Source organism: Oncorhynchus tshawytscha, linkage group LG01 (genome assembly GCF_018296145.1).
Source record: "Oncorhynchus tshawytscha isolate Ot180627B linkage group LG01, Otsh_v2.0, whole genome shotgun sequence".
Classification (NCBI taxonomy): Eukaryota; Metazoa; Chordata; class Actinopteri; order Salmoniformes; family Salmonidae; genus Oncorhynchus; species Oncorhynchus tshawytscha.
The window spans coordinates 58147567-58164889 of NC_056429.1; the positions used below are offsets into that span (position 1 = coordinate 58147567).

General features: G+C 48.4%; 1 protein-coding gene across 22 annotated transcripts in view; it reads left to right on the forward strand.

Moving 5' to 3' along the window:
- LOC112254114 (baculoviral IAP repeat-containing protein 6) overlaps positions 1 to 17323 on the forward strand; it is a 136564-nt gene that overhangs the window by 31514 nt on the left and 87727 nt on the right. For 7 of the 22 annotated variants that reach the window (XM_024426356.2, XM_024426412.2, XM_024426459.2 and 4 more), the window contains exons 10-37: positions 1 to 1080; positions 1670 to 1819; positions 2082 to 2331; positions 2663 to 2823; positions 3071 to 3202; positions 3409 to 3540; positions 4012 to 4178; positions 4558 to 4691; positions 6922 to 7083; positions 7766 to 7897; positions 8021 to 8118; positions 8251 to 8398; positions 8565 to 8698; positions 8813 to 8959; positions 9076 to 9263; positions 9503 to 9805; positions 9966 to 10065; positions 10236 to 10450; positions 10675 to 10883; positions 11055 to 11401; positions 12442 to 12661; positions 13339 to 13757; positions 14127 to 14254; positions 14927 to 15058; positions 15405 to 15620; positions 15800 to 15983; positions 16154 to 16348; positions 16916 to 17049. The exon at positions 1 to 1080 is cut by the window's left edge and continues 438 nt beyond it. In XM_024426356.2, the coding sequence (XP_024282124.1) occupies positions 1 to 1080; positions 1670 to 1819; positions 2082 to 2331; positions 2663 to 2823; positions 3071 to 3202; positions 3409 to 3540; positions 4012 to 4178; positions 4558 to 4691; positions 6922 to 7083; positions 7766 to 7897; positions 8021 to 8118; positions 8251 to 8398; positions 8565 to 8698; positions 8813 to 8959; positions 9076 to 9263; positions 9503 to 9805; positions 9966 to 10065; positions 10236 to 10450; positions 10675 to 10883; positions 11055 to 11401; positions 12442 to 12661; positions 13339 to 13757; positions 14127 to 14254; positions 14927 to 15058; positions 15405 to 15620; positions 15800 to 15983; positions 16154 to 16348; positions 16916 to 17049 (6017 nt within the window). The remainder of the gene's footprint in view (positions 1081 to 1669; positions 1820 to 2081; positions 2332 to 2662; positions 2824 to 3070; positions 3203 to 3408; positions 3541 to 4011; positions 4179 to 4557; positions 4692 to 6921; positions 7084 to 7765; positions 7898 to 8020; positions 8119 to 8250; positions 8399 to 8564; positions 8699 to 8812; positions 8960 to 9075; positions 9264 to 9502; positions 9806 to 9965; positions 10066 to 10235; positions 10451 to 10674; positions 10884 to 11054; positions 11402 to 12441; positions 12662 to 13338; positions 13758 to 14126; positions 14255 to 14926; positions 15059 to 15404; positions 15621 to 15799; positions 15984 to 16153; positions 16349 to 16915; positions 17050 to 17323) is intronic. The other 15 variants (XM_042323607.1, XM_024426523.2, XM_024426428.2 and 12 more) reach the window with 12 other exon arrangements.

The window sequence follows — 17323 nt, forward strand, 5'->3', positions numbered from 1 at the left end:
GGACGATGCCTGTGCTCTTGCTCTACAGCATCAAGGAGTCGGACGAGAAGTCGTCGGGCAAGGTGTTTGCCCAAATGAACAATCTGATGAGCAAGGGGCTGCACGAGGAGGGCTTCTCCGTGCCGCAGATCATCGAGATGGAGTTCGACACTCATGAGCAGCTGCTGCTCCAGGACCCGCCCATCACCTACATCCAGCAGTTTGCAGATGCTGCCGCAAACCTAGCCGCCCTGGACGGGGACAAGTGGAGCTCGCTTGCGCCGCGGCCGGGAGCCCTGGTGCAGTGTCTGCGGCTGCCCAAGCAGCTGGAGGAAGAGAACCTCTACGTGGACTCCGTCACACCCTGTTCAGACGGCGTGCACTTGCTGGTGGGGCTACAGCCCTGCTCCGTGGAGTCTCTCAGCGCCATCAACCAGGTGGAGGCCCTCAACAACCTTAACCGCCTCCATTCAGCCCTCTGCAGCCGCCGTAAGGGAGAGCTCCAGCCCCTGCCCACACTGGCCAACGGCCACGAGGCCCTTCCCTCCGCCTCTCCCCCTCAGACCCCACTCATCCTGCCCCCCCCTGACCAGCGACAACAGCCGTCCAGGCCCCTGGGAGGCTGTGGCGGTGGGGGCTATCTGGCCCTTTACAAGCTCAACTACTCCACCCGCATTGTCACTCTGGAGGAGGAGCCTGTCAAGGTGCAGCACATCAGAGACCCCCGGGACGCCGTCACCTCCCTCATCCTGCTTCCGCCAGACGTGCTGGACGGGAGGGAGGACGACAGCGAGGAGGCCCCGGAGGAGACGCATCGGCGTGGGCTTAAAAACGGCTGCGGCCACGGGTGTGGGCCAGGGACTGGTACTAGCAGCACAGCTGCTCCCAGCAGCACCAAGGTGAAGCAGGCGGACGTGGTCGGACTGGGCCACCTGGTGGTCACCACTCAGGCAGGGTACATCATGATCCTGGACCTGTCCACTTTGGAGGTCCTGGCCAAAGTGGAGCCGCCCAAGAAGGACGGGATAGTGGATGAGATTGACCCTTTCGTCGCAGTCACCTACTGCTCCGGGACTGACCGCCTTTGCGCTTGCACTAAAGGTGAGGACGGCTCCACAATCTAGGCTAGAAATATCTATTCCCCAGGTTTTAATGGTGCAGATCATGTTTTACAGTTTTTAATAGTTGTAATGCATCTCACAACATCTGGATATGCGTTTAGTATGTATGATACAACAATGAAAACGACTGCAGAAAAGTAACCTGCGACGCCGTCTGTGTGTGGCTGACATTGAGCGAGTCCTGGAGGCTGGTATTTTGGTGTAGGGATGGGGGATGGGCTGCTACCGAAGTTTATATTCAATTTTTCCCCCTGAGTCAGATTTGTCTATGAACATTTGTATCGCGGTCTGGTCCACCAAGCTGTTTTCCAGTCTGTGCTGCAGGCTGGCTTTCAACGCAAGCGGAAAAGAAACAAGTTGTAATATGATTTGAAAATATATAGAGAGATTTATTTTGTAGCAGGCATGAGTGATTTTCAAGGGGAATTTCTTTTCCTCTTTGGTAGAACAAAGAGACAGTTGTCGGTGGCCACTTTCTCAGCCTACTTCTTGGACCTGTAACTTTTGAATCTCTTTCATATTTAGAATGTTTTCAGTCTTACCACTGTCATCTAACCCCCCCCCCCCAGGTGGAGAACTTCACTTCCTTCAAATTGGAGGTGTGTGTGACGATATAGATGACGCCGACATTTTTGTCGATGGCCCCCTTTCTAAAGGGTCTGAACAGCTGTTGGAGGGGACCAAGCCCTCGTCCAACCCCTCGAGCCCAGGGATCACAGGTAGGAGATGTAGACTCCGTTACGCTTCACATCTCTGCTCATTCAATAACTGTCTGCATCCCTCATTTTCACCTTCGTTGGTTATTTAATAGGTGGTGAGAAAACTGAGTCGCTTATTGGAACCTTCTTTCCATTGAAAGCACATGTTGATAGACAACATGATACTGTCCCGACAGTGAAAAAGCCTCGATCACAATCAAGTTCTTTACATCCTGCGATTTTTATTTAATTTTTTACTCTGCCAACCTCCTCTCCCTGTAAGGAGTTGACCTCCTGGTGGACCAAGCGTTGGCCGTGGAGAGCCTGACGTCGCTGGTGGAGCTGACACGCTTCGAGACGCTGACGCCGCGCTTCTCGGCCACGGTGCCGCCCTGCTGGGTGGAGGTGCAGCAGGAGCAGCAGCAGCGCCGCCACCCCCAGCATCTGCACCAGCAGCACCATGGAGACGCCGCCCAGCACACACGCACCTGGAAGCTGCAGAGCGACAGGTACGGACGTGTGGGCGTGACAGGGTGGGTATGGGTGTGGGTAGAATACTTAAGGGGTGTGTGCACTTAGTCACTGAGGCATTTCTCTTGTCCGCAAATGCCACACACATTAATACATAAACACGCTATTTGATAATGGCTGCACATTTTGTATGTTCTCACACACTAGGAATTCCTCATTGAGGACGACATCCACATGTTCCTTTTTTAACGTTGAACTTCTATGTTGACATAACCTCTCAAGCTCCTATAGAAAACAAAATTAGCCTAGGATATGTTGACTTTTAAAGACTAGAAAGTAGAATCTTATTTGTGTAGGTGAATAATGCGGCCATGTTTTCCTTGTGGGTTGTAGCTCCAGCTGGGACGAGCATGTGTTTGAACTGGTCCTTCCCAAGGCCTGTATGGTGGGCCACGTGGACTTCAAGTTCGTCATGAATGCCAACATCACTAACATTCCTCAGATCCAGATCACCCTGCTGAAGAACAAGGCCCCAGGTCTGGGCAAGGTCAATGGTGAGGACACTCACCACGATCTCTGTTGCCTTGGCTAATTTTGACAAGACAGTATCTGGAACATATACTATGAACAGGAGGACTGGTTACCGTAGAGAAACTAGCCTTTTGCAGGGAAATGTTGACCATATCATTTATGATCATGCATGACATCACATTTTAGTCTTATTCGTAGACGTCCGTGTCTGCCTCTGCTGCCTACCGTCTCTCAATTAGTCAAAAGAAATGTATACCATTTTCTCTCCAGAGACGGCAGTTGACAGACAGATCTCCTTCCCCCTGTCCCATGTTCTCCATGCCAACGGGGAGAGGAACGGACAGCCGCTTATGCACGACTTCACAGACGACATCCAGTTCATGGACATCGAAGAGACACCAGGTAGGGAGCTGCAGGGGCAGGCAGCCAGCGTTGGTAGACACCCGATGTATTTTCCTCTGCCGGTGTTCGACACTTGATTATTGTGAGTTGCGTCGCCAGATTGTGTATGATTAGCGTTACTGGTGATTCTGAGGGTAACGCAGCTATCCGAGGGGTTCCTCAGGAACCAAGCAGAGGTTTCATCACATTGCTCTTACCCCGTCCAGGCTCCAGGCTGTGCACCTTCCTAGAGGACCATAAGGAGGATATCTTGTGTGGTCCTGTGTGGTTGGCCAGTGGTCTGGACCTCTCAGGCCACGCTGGGATGCTTAGCCTCACCAGCCCCAAGCTGGTCAAAGGTAACAGTATCTGCAACATCGAATCACATTGAAGAAATCATACAGACTTGAAATCATTGGCCACTTTAATAAATGGATGACTAGTCACTTTAATAATGCCACTTTTAATAAAAACGCCACTCATCTCATATGTATATACTGGATTTGATCTATTGCACCTTGCCTATGCAGCTCTGTCATTGCTCATCCGTATATTTAAATGTATATTCTTATTCCATTCCTTTAGTTAGATTTGTGTGTATTAGGTAGTTGTGGAATTGTTAGATATTGCTGCACTGTCGGAACTTGAAGCTACACTCACACATGGTTAGCAGATGTTATTGCATGTGACCAATAAGATTTGATTTGATGGCCATTTGTTTCCTCAGAACTTTTTGCTGTGAATCCTCTCCCCCCTGTCTATGTACGTATTGTATTGTATGTTAGATTTTTTTCAGTGGTGTTTCTGCTGGTTTGTCCCCCTCCCTGCAGGCATGGCCGGGGGCAAGTACCGCTCGTTCCTGGTGCACATCAAGGCAGTGAGCGACAAGGGCATGGAGGAGAGTCCCAGGCCGGTGATGAGGATGCCCGTTGCCAAGCCCCAGAGCAGCAAGGGCCATTCCCTCTCCACCCTGCTGCAGAGGGCACAGGCCACCAAGGTGCAGAGGGCAAACCATTGGGAAAACAAATGCAATTTTACATCAAAGCTGTTTATTTCGGGAGTCTTTCTTTGCACACCTGAGGCATTTCTGACTGACGGTGCAGTTGTGTAATGGAGTTGTGTAAGTTGATTGGATGAATAGCCTTGACTGTAGCCTTCTCCTTTGTCTCCATCTGGTGGGAGAGTAGTGCCATTGCCAGGTTCTCAGTGAAAAGTTGAAGGTGTCAAATTGCTCTGATGTGGCTTCCTCATACCAGCAACATCCCATTCTTGAAGGAGGACATTTTCTTTCCATTAGTTTATAGCTCTAGAATTTGGTCCCCTCTGGTGTCGTACTGTTATCCGTTTCTTTTAAATAGGTTGTCTCTCCCATTTAGGAAAAGGCCTCTACTTCCAAAGCAGATTCTCCAGCTCAGTCGAAGAAACCTGACAACCTCCGAGGGTGCGACCTTCTCCAGGAGGTGTCCGTCACAATCAGAAGGTTTAAGAAGACGTCCATACCAAAAGAAAGGTTTGGCGCTTTCCTTAGTGCCTTTGTGTCACCAAAACACTTAACTATTGTAGAATCCCAACACTTCAATCAAATGCTTTATTTTCTCACCTTGCACTGTATATACTCAGAGCATGCACTGACCAAATGGCAAGTGTCTTCACTGACATTTTCAACCTCTCCCAGTTTGTAATACCTACATACATTTCAAGCAGACCACCATAGTCCCTGTGCCCAAGAATGCCAAGGTAACCTGTCTAAATGACTATCGCCCCGTAGCACTCACATCTGTACTCATGAAATGCTTTGAAAGGCTGGTTATGGCTCACATTAAACCCCATCATCCAGACACTCTGGACACCACTCCAATTCGCTTACCGCTCCAACAGATCCACAGATGATGCATTCTCAATTGCACTCCACGCTGCCCTTTCCCGCTTCGACAAAAGGAACACCTACGTGACAATGCTTTTCATTGACTACAGCTCAGCGTTCAATGCCATTGTGCCCTCCAAGTTCATCACTAAGCTAAGGACCCTGGTACTGACACCTCCCTCAACTGGATCCTAGGTGGTGAGGGCAGGCAACGACACATCCGCCACGCTGACCCTCAACACTGGGTGTGTGCTTAGTCCTCTCCTGTACTCCCTGTTCACCCACGATTAAGTTTGCCGACGACACGACAGTGGTAGGCCAGATCGCCGACGATGAGACGGCAATCTGGTGCCAGGACAAAGGAGCTGATCATGGAATACAGGAAACGGAGAGCCGAGCGCTCCCCCATTCACACGGACAGGGCTGCAGTGGAGCGGGTCGAAGACCTTCAAGTTCCTCGGTGTAAACATCACAGAGGATCTATCATGATCCAAACACCCCAACACAGTCGTGGTGAGGGCACAACAATGCTTCTTTGAATATATTTTGCATGGGCCCTCAGATCCACGAAGTTCTACCTCTGCACCATTGAGAGCATCCTGACTGGCTGCATTAACACTTGTTATGGCAACTGCTTGGCATCCGACCGCAAGGCGCTACAGAGGGTAGTGCGTTCGACCAAGTACATCACTGGGGCCGAGCTCCCTACCATCCAGGACCTCTACCTGGCGGTGTCAGAGGAAGGCCCAAAAAATGTCAGACTCCAGCCACCCAAGTCATAGACTGTTCTCTCTGCTACTGCACGGCAAGGGGTACCGGTGCACCAAGGATTGGAACCAACAGGACCCTGAACAGCTTCTTCTCCCAAGCCATAAGACTGTTAAATAGTTATCTAACTAGTTAAACAAATATCGACCCGGACTACCTGCTTTGACCTTTTTTGCACTCGCATTTTTGACTCATCACATGTGCTGCTGCTACTGTTTACGATCTGTCACTTTATTCCTAGTTAAACACTGAGAGTAGAAAACTTTAAGGACACCTTCCTAATATTGAGTTGCACCCTCCCTTTTGCCCTCAGAACAGTCTCAATCCGTTGGGGCATGGACTCTACAAGGTGTCAAGCGTTCCACAGGGACGCTGGCCCATGTTGACTCCAGTGTTTACCACAGTTGTGTCAAGTTGGCTGGGTGGACTGTTTTTGACGCACACGGGAAACTGTTGAGTGTGAAAAACCCAGCGGCGTTACAGTTCTTGACACAAACCGGTGTGCCTGGCACCTGCAACCTTATCCCGTCTTGTCTTAACCATTCAACGTCTGAATGGCACACATACACAATCCATGTCTCAAGGCTTGCAAATCATAATTTATCCCGTCCTCTCCCCTTCATCTACACTGATTTGAAGTGGTTTTAACAATTGAAATCAGTAAGGGTTCATAGCTTACACCTAGATTTACCTGGTCAGTCTGTAAGAGCAGGTGTCCTTAATGTTTTGTACACTCAGTGTATGTACATATCTACCTCAATTACCTCGTAACGCTACACACAGACTCGGTACTGGTACCCCTTATATATATATATATATATAAGGGGTACCAGCAACGTTATCGTTACTTATTGTGTATCTATTACTTTTATTACCTGTTTTACTTTTCTATTATTTCTCTATTTTCTTTCTCTCTGCATTGTTGGGAAGGGCCCGTAAGTAAGCATTTCACTGGTAGTCCATACCTGTTGTTTATAAAGCATGTGACGGATAGCGTTTGTTTTATATTACGAGAACCGACATGTTTTGATACTCGTTACACTATTGTAGTAAAAAAATGTTATGTCATGAGAACTAACTGATCCTTCTGTTTGTCTGTCTACTCCAGAGTCCAGCGCTGTGCCATGCTGCAGTTCCCAGATTTCCATGAGAAGCTGTTGAACGGGCTGTGTAAGCGGGAAGATGAGGGCCCTGGCACAGAGCACTCCCAGAGCCTTATCCTGGACTGCCTCTGCTGGCTGGCTGGAGTCTATTCCAACGGACCCTGCAGGTGGGGCTAAGAGGATGAAAGTGGGATGCGAAATTCATAGGGATTCTGAGGTCTATCTACTCTTTACATGCAGTAAAGAAACCATTGGAATTCGACCAAAATAATGGACATGCCACGCACGTACCCCCCCACCAATGGGAGATGGATCCAGACTCTCCTCATTGACACCCCTCAAAATTAGCATACTTTTAGGCTATTGTTTGTGTATTTAACGCTATGTTAGGGTAAAAATCAGAGTATAATGCTTGTATGAATGTCAACCCCAATACAGTTCGTCATCGTCACCAATCAACTGCGTTACACATAAAAACTGCATCAACTTCCATCACAGATTTATATTTATGGCTAGCTATGCTACCTGCTTATACAAACAGGAGTTAGTATTTAGCAGAATCTTTTTTTCGAATCCCTAAAAGGACAACTTCTAAATATTATGCAGCTAAATATATCAATCTAATTTTTGTTACCACATTGCCTGTGAGAACACTTAAATGGCGACCGATTTTTGATGAATTGCCCCTTTGTTAGACAGATATTTAGAAGGGCCTCCAACGACGTGTCCTTCCGTTGTTCCTTTAGCGCATGTATATGGCTCTGAGATGAGATATTATCATCATTCTCATGCAGGGAGCACTGCTGTGTTTGGTCACGTATCAACATTTTCTGTTTGTTTTCCTTCCAGCCTGAGAGAAGGAAAGGAGGCTATGCTGACGAAAACAAGGAAACGGCTAACCGACATTGTGCGGGTGTGCTTTTTTGAGGCTGGACGGAGTATAGCCCACAAATGCGCCCGCTTTCTTGCACTTTGTATTAGGTGAGTTAGGCTTTTCATGAATGCTGCGACTTTGTTTCGTGACCCGTACTCTTTCATACTCTTGTCGATGCTTGTGCGATGTGGTAGGTGTGCACTTTTTGTAACTTGTTTTTGCATCATCAGCAATGGAAAAGGGGAACCCAGTCAGCAGGGCTTTGGCATGGGTCTACTGAAGGCTCTGCTGGACAATATGCCTTACTTGCCTGCAGCAGCAACAGGTGGTAAGTATAATTTTCCACAATTTTATCTCTGAGCGTGGATAGAGGGCTTCTGCATTGTCAGCAGCATTGTTTTGGAAGTGTGTGGTTTTGTAAGGCATGTGTCTTGAGTCTCTCTCTCTCTCTCACTCTCAGGGTCGGTGTTCTGGTACTTTGTGCTGCTGAACTATGTGAAGGATGAGGACCTGGCAGGCTGCAGCACGGCCTGTGCCTCTCTGCTCACAGCAGTCTCCCGGCAACTGCAGGACCGCCTCACTCCCCTGGAGGCTTTGCTACAGACCAGGTAGGCCTTTTCACCCTGTAGTGTCCATACCCCCCAATCAGGACCTAAAGAAACCAAAAAGAACTAGCGGTCATGTTGTGATTAGACTACCATAAAAGTTACTTTCTGTTGAACCCAGCTTGCCTCTTTCTATTGTAATGCTCTGTACCGTGTCTCTCCTCCCCAGATACGGCCTGTACAGTTCCCCCTTCGACCCAGTGCTGTTTGACCTGGAAGTCAGCGGCTCCTCCTGTAAGAATGCCTTCAACAGCAGCATCGGCGTCCAGTCTGACGAGATTGACCTTTCTGAAATTCTCTCAGGTCTGCACCACGTTCTACCTTATTGCTTACACCTATCCCATCCCTTCAAGAACTATCAGGGAAATAAACGTTGGTCTGGGCTGTACTTTGTGTGTGTGTCTGTGTCTCTTGCAGGGAACGGTAAGGTAAGCAGCTGTGCGGCGGCCGAGGGCAGCTTCACGGCCCTCACCGGGCTCTTGGAGGTGGAGCCACTGCACTTTACCTGTATCTCCACCAGTGACGGAACCAGGGTGGAGAGGGACGACGCAAGCATGTTCACAGGTACCCTACTCGCCTTTTTAACATCCAGAAACGGAAACATTAAACACGGGCATCGTCGCGTTTCTTCCTCAGGGATTTTTTGAGTGATGCTCCTGACCTTTGCCCTCTCCTCCCAGTGAGTACATTTGGGGTGACCCCAGCAGTGGGTGGCCTGTCGGCGGGCACGGTGGGCGAGGCGTCCACGGCACTGAGCTCTGCCGCCCAGGTGGCTCTGCAGTCGCTGTCCCACGCCATGGTGTCTGCAGAGCAGCAGCTGCAGGTGCTCCAGGAGAAACAGCAGCAGCTGCTCAAACTGCAGCAACAGGTCAGGGACTCCAGCACCCGTAGTGACACCGACACGTCCCGACACCTGTATGCACGCCCATATGCTTGCACAAAGGCACAGACATACAATCATGTACTCACACATGCGCATGCATACAGTCTTATCTAAGCCCTTATTTACCAATACGCACGTATACGAAGATCCTATGTCAGACCTCATGTAGCCGTGTGTTGACTATTTCCTGTTAGCCGAGTAGTAATCCTGTGTGTTCGGAACAGAAGGCCAAGCTGGAGGCAAAGTTGCACCAGACCACGTCAGCAGCAGCTGCGGCCTCCGGCGTAGGGCCCATCCACAACTCTGTGCCTTCCAGCACCCCCGGCTTCTTCATCCACCCCTCTGACGTCATCCCCCCGACGCCCAAGACCACCCCGCTGTTCATGACGCCCCCGCTCACCCCGCCCAACGAGGCGGTGTCGGCAGCCATCAGTGTGGAGTTGGCCCAGCTCTTCCCCGGCTCCATGATGGATCCACCGCCCGTAAACCTGGCCGCACACAACAAGAACAGCCAGAAAGCCAAGCCGGTCAGTAACATGGACAACTCTCAATAGCTCATAACACAGCAGTTATGTTTTACATGAACGCCAAGGGATTTTTGTTACTTTGTGTCAAATGATTCAAAAATAGTTCAAATAGGTTTTTTTACTACCTGTTTTGACTGAAAAGCGTCTGTGTTTGTTCCAGAATCCGATGGGCAGCGGTCTGGCTTTGGTCATCTCTCAAGCCTCTCACTTCCTCCAGCCTCCTCCGCAACAGTCCATCATTATCGAGCGCATGCACTCTGGTAAGTACACTTACCTTTTTTTTGTGTCTCTTTGACTTGGTCAACAGTTTTAAACTCAAAAGGATATATCACAAGTAGATGACAAACGGGGATTCATTTGGTGTGTAACCAAGTTGTTTAGGTGAGCTCGTGTGTGTCTGTGTGTGTGTAAATATCTCCTCTTGTCCCAGGAGCGCGGAGGTTTGTGACGCTTGACTTCGGTCGCCCCGTGCTGCTGACCGACGCTCTGATCCCCACCTGTGGGGACCTGGCCTCTCTGTCCATCGACATCTGGACGCTGGGGGAGGAGGTGGATGGACGCAGGCTGGTAGTGGCCACGGATATCAGCACCCACTCCCTCATCCTCCACGACCTGTTGCCACCCCCTGTCTGCCGCTTCATGAAGGTCAGTGGCATTTGGTGCATTATCTCTGAAGATTTCTTTTGTCCCCCCCATTTCACAGGTTAGAGTAAATATCTGAACTCCAAGGTCGCCGAAGAGAAATATCTTTTTATTTTGTTTGTTTGTTTTGGTGAGGTTTCTGTGAGAAAATCACTGTGCTTAACAGCAACCATTTCTCCACACCTTAACCTGTCCTCCTGTCAATCCCACCCACCTACGCCCAACAGATCACGGTGATTGGGCGTTATGGCAGCACCAACGCCCGGGCCAAGATCCCATTGGGCTTCTACTATGGCCACACCTACATCCTGCCATGGGAGAGCGAGCTGAAGCTGATGCACGACCCCCTGAGGGGGGAGTGTGAGGCGGCCAGCCAGCCTGACGTGCACCAGCACCTGGCCATGATGGTTGCCCTGCAGGAGGACATCCAGTGCAGGTCAGAGGTCGTACTATCCCACTAGTTTGCTCACTGATTGTCTGATTTAGTGAGTCAAGTAGGAAAGGTTTTATGTGACATACTTGACATAGCCACGGTAGTCCAGAATCAATATATAGTAAAACTGTATACATAAGCTGCATGCCCAGTTGACTCTCCATCTTTCTCTAGGTACAACCTGGCATGCCACCGGCTGGAGACGTTACTCCAGAACATCGACCTGCCTCCTCTCAACAGTGCCAACAATGCCCAGTACTTCCTGCGCAAGCCCGACAAGGCGGTGGAGGAGGACTCTCGGGTCTTTTCGGCCTACCAGGACTGTATTCAGCTGCAGCTACAGCTCAACCTGGCCCACCACGCCGTTCAGAGACTCCGCGTGTCCCTAGGGGCCGGGCGCAAGGTCCTGCCGGAACCTTATGACCCCCGGGAACTCATTCAGAACTCATCCACCGAGCAGCTGAGAACCATCATCCGCTACCTGCTGGACACACTCCTCAGCCTGCTGCACTCCAACAACGGTGAGATGTCTGGGAGGGCCACAGGGTCTGTATCAGGGATGGGGGTCTACTTTTCTGACTATCCCATATTCATGCATCTCTGTTGGCCTAGCTTCAAACCAATATCACCCCGATTGTCCGTTGTCCTCACAACATCCCCAGAGGACATCGGGTATTGTCTTTCTGTGTCTGATCTGCTTGGTGAGTCTCACCTCAATACGTACGCTTTCCCCTTGCAAAAGCCTAAAGCGTTTTTTGGACGTTATAGCCATGTTTTGAGCATGAATTATTTCAAGCGACATAAGAATGAATTTAAAAAAAAAACTTTCCCATCTTTTTAGGAATCAATCATTTTCTCTGCCCTCACTGCCTTTTGAATTGAAAAAGCATACATATTTAATGTCTGCTATCCATATTCTCACAAGCCATTCTGTATGGTCTCCTTGGAAAAAGTTGCACTTTGATAACTCTCTTTTTAAAGTTGTTCAAAGTTAACCCGAAAGCCCACGGCGCTGTTAAGTGTGCTTAACAATCTCCTTCTCTCACCTATCAAATTTCCACTGATGCTCCCTAGCAGCTCGTCGTACAGTTTCATGAGTCTCCTCTCGTGAAAGAGAATAATGGATTACCCCCCTTGCTGCTGGTGCTGCCTGGCTTTATACCTGCACTGTCTCTACCCTCAGTGAATTCCAATGGGCCCTGTTTACAGCAGTGGAAAGGAGCCTTTAAATGTCTATTTTCTCTCTGAAGTGAAGAGTTGCTATTTAAAAGACTGGGGTTTTCTTGTCATATGAAACCCCTTTTCTAGGATAGTAACTGAATGATTTAGTTTTTTACTGTTGAAGGCTATTTGATTTAGTCAAGTGCATTTTGCTATTAAATGTTTTGGGCCGTCACTTGTTTTTTACCGCTCTGTTGCGATTTCCCCTCCATTATTTAACTTACCTTCTCAGCGGATCTGTTTTTCTCCCCCTCCAGCTTTCCCTGTCTCTCATTTGACCTCCACCTCTCACTTGCTCCTTGTGTTCTATTATGCTCACTCTCCTTGTTCTTCCCTCTAGGGCACGCAGTCCCGTCCGTTCTGCAGAGCACGTTCCACGCGCATGCCTGCGAGGAGCTCTTCAAGCACCTGTGCATTAGTGGCACGCCCAAGATCCGTCTGCACGCTGGTCTGCTGTTGGTGCAGCTGTGTGGAGGGGAGCGCTGGTGGGGCCAGTTCCTCTCCAACGTCCTGCAGGAACTGTACAACTCCGAGCAGCTGCTCATCTTCCCCCAGGACAGGTGGGCTTTTACGATTCGTCTGAGGAGCTATATCTATCCACTAGTGATGCAGGGAAAAATCCATTAGTTCCATATCGGGATATTGTTTTTGACGATGTGTCATTTTGACAATATCGCAATATTATTTTTGCGCTGGTTTGCTCTACCTGCATCAAATCTCCAGGATTTTTCCTTCATAGCTTCTTCTCTGTCTTTTTAAATATGGAGCCAATTTGTTTTCTCAGCACTTTGGCTGATCAAAACTCATTTTCTCGTGGCGCTCTCTTGTCCCTCTGAAGCAGACATATGGTGAGCAATATGTTTGGAACACCGAATCGCAGTAAAATCACAAAATCGAATCGCAATGCATAAAGAATTGTGAAAATCGCAATGCGTGTTGTATCGGCACTTAAGTATCACCATAATATCGTATTGTGAGGTCCCTGGCAATTCCCAGCCCTACGATCCACTTCAGTCCTTTATTTAGATTGATTACACCACACTGACAAACTGTAGCTCCTTGGACACAACATAAACCGACTACTGCCCGTTTGAAATTGGATTCCATAAAGATAAGTGTGTGTCACGTGAAGATACTAATGGGTTTGAATGTATCAGATGCACCCATCCAGACCCATCGATTTTTGTGTTTTACCATGTTTCCGGAGATTGACCGTGTCCTCTGTGTCCTCCCTCAGAGTCTTCATGCTCCTGTCCTGCATCGGTCAAAGATCCCTAAGCAACAGCGGTGTGCTGGAGGGGCTGCTCAACCTGCTGGACAGCTTGCTGTCCCCACTACAGCAGCCCCGGTCGGCTACCCAGCGCAGGACTGAAGGTGGGCTAGCCGGAGGGTCCCTGGGCTGGGGCTGGCAGCAGGGATGGGGGGCTGGGGGGCTCCCTGGCCCCAGCACCAACACCGGCCTCCCTGGACCATGGACTCAACCAGCAGCCTATGAGTGTGTGTCTGTGTGTGCGGCAGGTGTGTTGGACGTCCCCATGATCAGCTGGGTGGTGATGCTTGTGTCACGACTGCTGGACTACGTGGCCAGCGTGGAGGATGAGGCGTCTGCAGGCAAGAAGCACCAGGGAGGGAAGGAGAGGGAGCGCACCTTCACAGGTAGTGTAGTGTAGGCTAGTGCGGTGTAGCTCTCCGATGAGATCTGATGGTTTATGAGGTCAAGAAATCCCAAAAGTGACCATGTTTCTTGATTTGTCTCCCCGATTTCCCCTTTTTTGACTTATGCATGTGGCTTTTCTCATTTTCTTTAAGAAACAGCCTTGCATGAGTGACGTTATAGGCTTAGGAGAAACCTTATTCTATTACCCTTGGTTTTGAGTGGCTATAAAGTGAATTTATTCCAATACTTCTTCAGTTTTGAGCACCGTGATTCCTTTTAACAGGGTAATGCATATTGATTTGGAACCCAAAACACAAGTCTAACATGCCTTTTTGTCCCGTCTCTCTCTCTCTCCCCTATGAATCAAGGTAATCAGTGGAGCTTTATAAATAACAGCCTCCAGTCCTCCAGCTCCAACAGATCAACCAAAGGCAACAGCAGCCTGGACCGTCTGTACTCCCGCAAGATCCGCAAACAGCTGGTGCACCACAAACAGGTAAATGTGTCGAAATCCAACATTCGTTCCATCTCAAAAGCGGCGCGGAGTTGTTTATCTGCCATGTTTTTTCACACCTCATAAATCTGTATTCGTCACAATTATGGGATTCTCCAGTGGTGGGTGAAGTACCCAATTGTCATACTTGAGTAAAAAATAAAGGTGCCTTATTAGAAAATGACTCGTAAGCGTGAAAGTCGGCCAGTAAAATACCTACTTGATTAAAAGTCTAAAAGTTATTTGGTTTTAAATATACTTAAGTATCAAAAGTATATATTATGCAATCCAGACAAACACAATTGTCCTTTAACTAATTTACGGATAGCTTATTGGAATTTACGGAAGCATTTGTGTTTAGTGGGTCCTTGATAACCATTTTCCTGTCCTGCTAAACATTCAAAATGTATCAAGTACATTTGTGTGCCAGGAAAAATGTAGGGAGTAAAAAGTACATTTGTTTACTTTAGGAATGTAGTGAAGTCAAAGTTGTCAAAATATGTAAATAAAGTACAGATACCCCCAAAAACGATTTAAGTAGTACTTGAAAGTATTTTTACTTGAGTAATTTACACCACTGGGATTCTCCCTCTTATTAATGGCTTTGCATGACGTCTCTGCATGTAGTAGATGGTCTGTGCAGTGTTTATATTTATCATGCCCTTTTCATTGTAGCAGTTAAATCTATTGAAGGCAAAACAGAAAGCTTTGGTGGAGCAAATTGAGAAGGAGAAGATCCAGAGCAACAAAAACTCCTCGTACAAACTGCTGGTGGAGCAGGCCAAGCTGAAGCAGGCCACATCCAAGGTGAGGATTTCAGAAGCTCTGAAAAGGAAAGCTTTCTGTTTTGACTGATCAATCTGGAAATGGAATGACTAAGAATTAAGTAATTCTATTTCTAGGGTTTTTCTCATCTTGAGAACACAAGAATATATTGTCAAATATCCTCAACGCTGCATGTTTTGGGGCCAACTTTCACAAGTTACGACAAATCTGCATACACTTAAGCATAACTTCTGTACCTAACACACTTACGCAGGTTACAAGTATGCTAGTTTCAATAGTGATCGGTGAAACCATGTGTCTTCATCGACTTCCCCTGCCTGACATTTGCCTTTCCATCTCTCTCCCCTTCCATCTCTCGCTCTGGCAGCACTTTAAGGACCTGATCCGTCTGAGGCGTACAGCCGAGTGGCCTCGCTCCACCCTGGACACAGAGGCCACCGCCGCCAAGGAGCCCCCTGAGGTGGAGCCTCTGCCCTTCACCCTGGCCCATGAGCGCTGCATCTCGGTGGTACAGAAACTGGCCCTCTTCCTCCTCTCCATGGACTTCACCTGCCACGCAGACCTCCTGCTGTTCGTCTGCAAGGTATGCACAGCCACAACGTCGAGTTCAGTTGAATAGAGGGCACACTTGATGTTACCACCACTACTACTACCACCACCACTACTACTGGCAAAGATGGATTTGGTTGGCTCTAAATGGCTACTTAACTTTGTGACAAAGTATACATTTTTGCTGATCACTTGTCTGATTTGACTTTACAGGTCTTGGCCAGGATAGCCAACGCCACCAGGCCCACCATCCACCTGTGTGAGGTGGTGTCGGAGCACCAGCTGGAGCGTCTGCTGCTGCTGCTGGTGGGGACAGACTTCAACAGGGGGGACATCTCCTGGGGAGGGGCCTGGGCCCAGTACTCCCTCACCTGCATGCTGCAGGACATCCTGGCAGGTAGGGGGTGCTGCTACAATTCAATTCATACTTCATTGTGAACTCTGTTTTCCAGCAAGAGCTGGTGTTTAAGAGAACAATAGATTTGGGGAGTCCTTGCATTGCTGGGAGTCTGGTAGTTTTGATTTCTTCCAGCACTGACCGTGTCCTGTCCTGTCCCCTCTCCTCAGGGGAGTTGCTGTCCCCAGGGTCCCTGGATGGTATGGACGAGGGGGCGGTGGGTGAGGAGGCAGGGGCATCGTCGTCCTCAGCAGGGATCGACTCTGACTCCCTGTCCACCCCCATCCCCCAGGTGGAGACCATCGACGAGGCCCTGGTTCCAGATATCATCGCAGGTACTCCTGGGACCTCCTCTGTTTTCCAAAGTGCGTTGGTAGGCCCGTCCTTGACAACATTTTACACATGGACCCCACCCTTCCCCAAATGGATGCATTTGTTAAATTGTTTGTCTTTTTCCCCCCTTTTAGCTAGCTGCATGTTTATTTTAGTATTTTATTTTAAAGGAGACTATTGAGAGCTTCTCTAACCAGTTTAATTCTGAGTGGACTGTTTGCCTTTTGGAGGGGGAGTTCAAACAGTGTATCTTCATTGCCTATTAGATATCCAGATGTTTCAAGGGGTGGTGGTTATTTTCTTAAGACTAAGGGGATTTAATCTGTGCAAATTATGCACTACTTCGTGGTACTATCACAAATCTTCATTCCCTAAACAACATCAATGACATCACTTATATCACTTCTGGATTTTGGCTAAAGTTGTCAGATTGCTGATTTAGTGGGCAAACATCCATTGTTTGGACTCCCTCTCAACTGCAGAAATAAATGTTTGTAGGCCTTAAAATTGCCTAGTGACTTCCTAAAAAGAAGGCCTCTGAGTTTGCTGGTTTTAGTGTGCTTGCTTGGCAATATTAAAGCTCTTCTCGTTATCCAAAGGTGCTCCATCTCTTTCATCTTTGGAAAAAGATAAAGACATTGACTTTGACTTGCTACAAGACCTCATGGATGTTGATATTGATCCTTTAGATATTGATTTGGAAAAAGATCCCCTCGCCGCCAAAGTCTTTAAGGTATGTAATTTGCTTGACTCACCTTTGTCCTGTTCCACTCCTCTCTCCATGCTCTCTTGCATTTCTGTTGAGTTCAGTATTGACACAATCACCTCCGGTTAGTACACAAACTTAAATTAACCCCACTGATCAATGATGTAGCTATACGAACTTCAAACCATAGTGTTCAACCTCTTCTCATAATGAATTTTTTTTTAATAGATAATGCGTAATACAAAGTTCTGCAGTCGTATTGAATCCCTCCCCAACACCACCTCCTTCTTAGCCTTGCCCT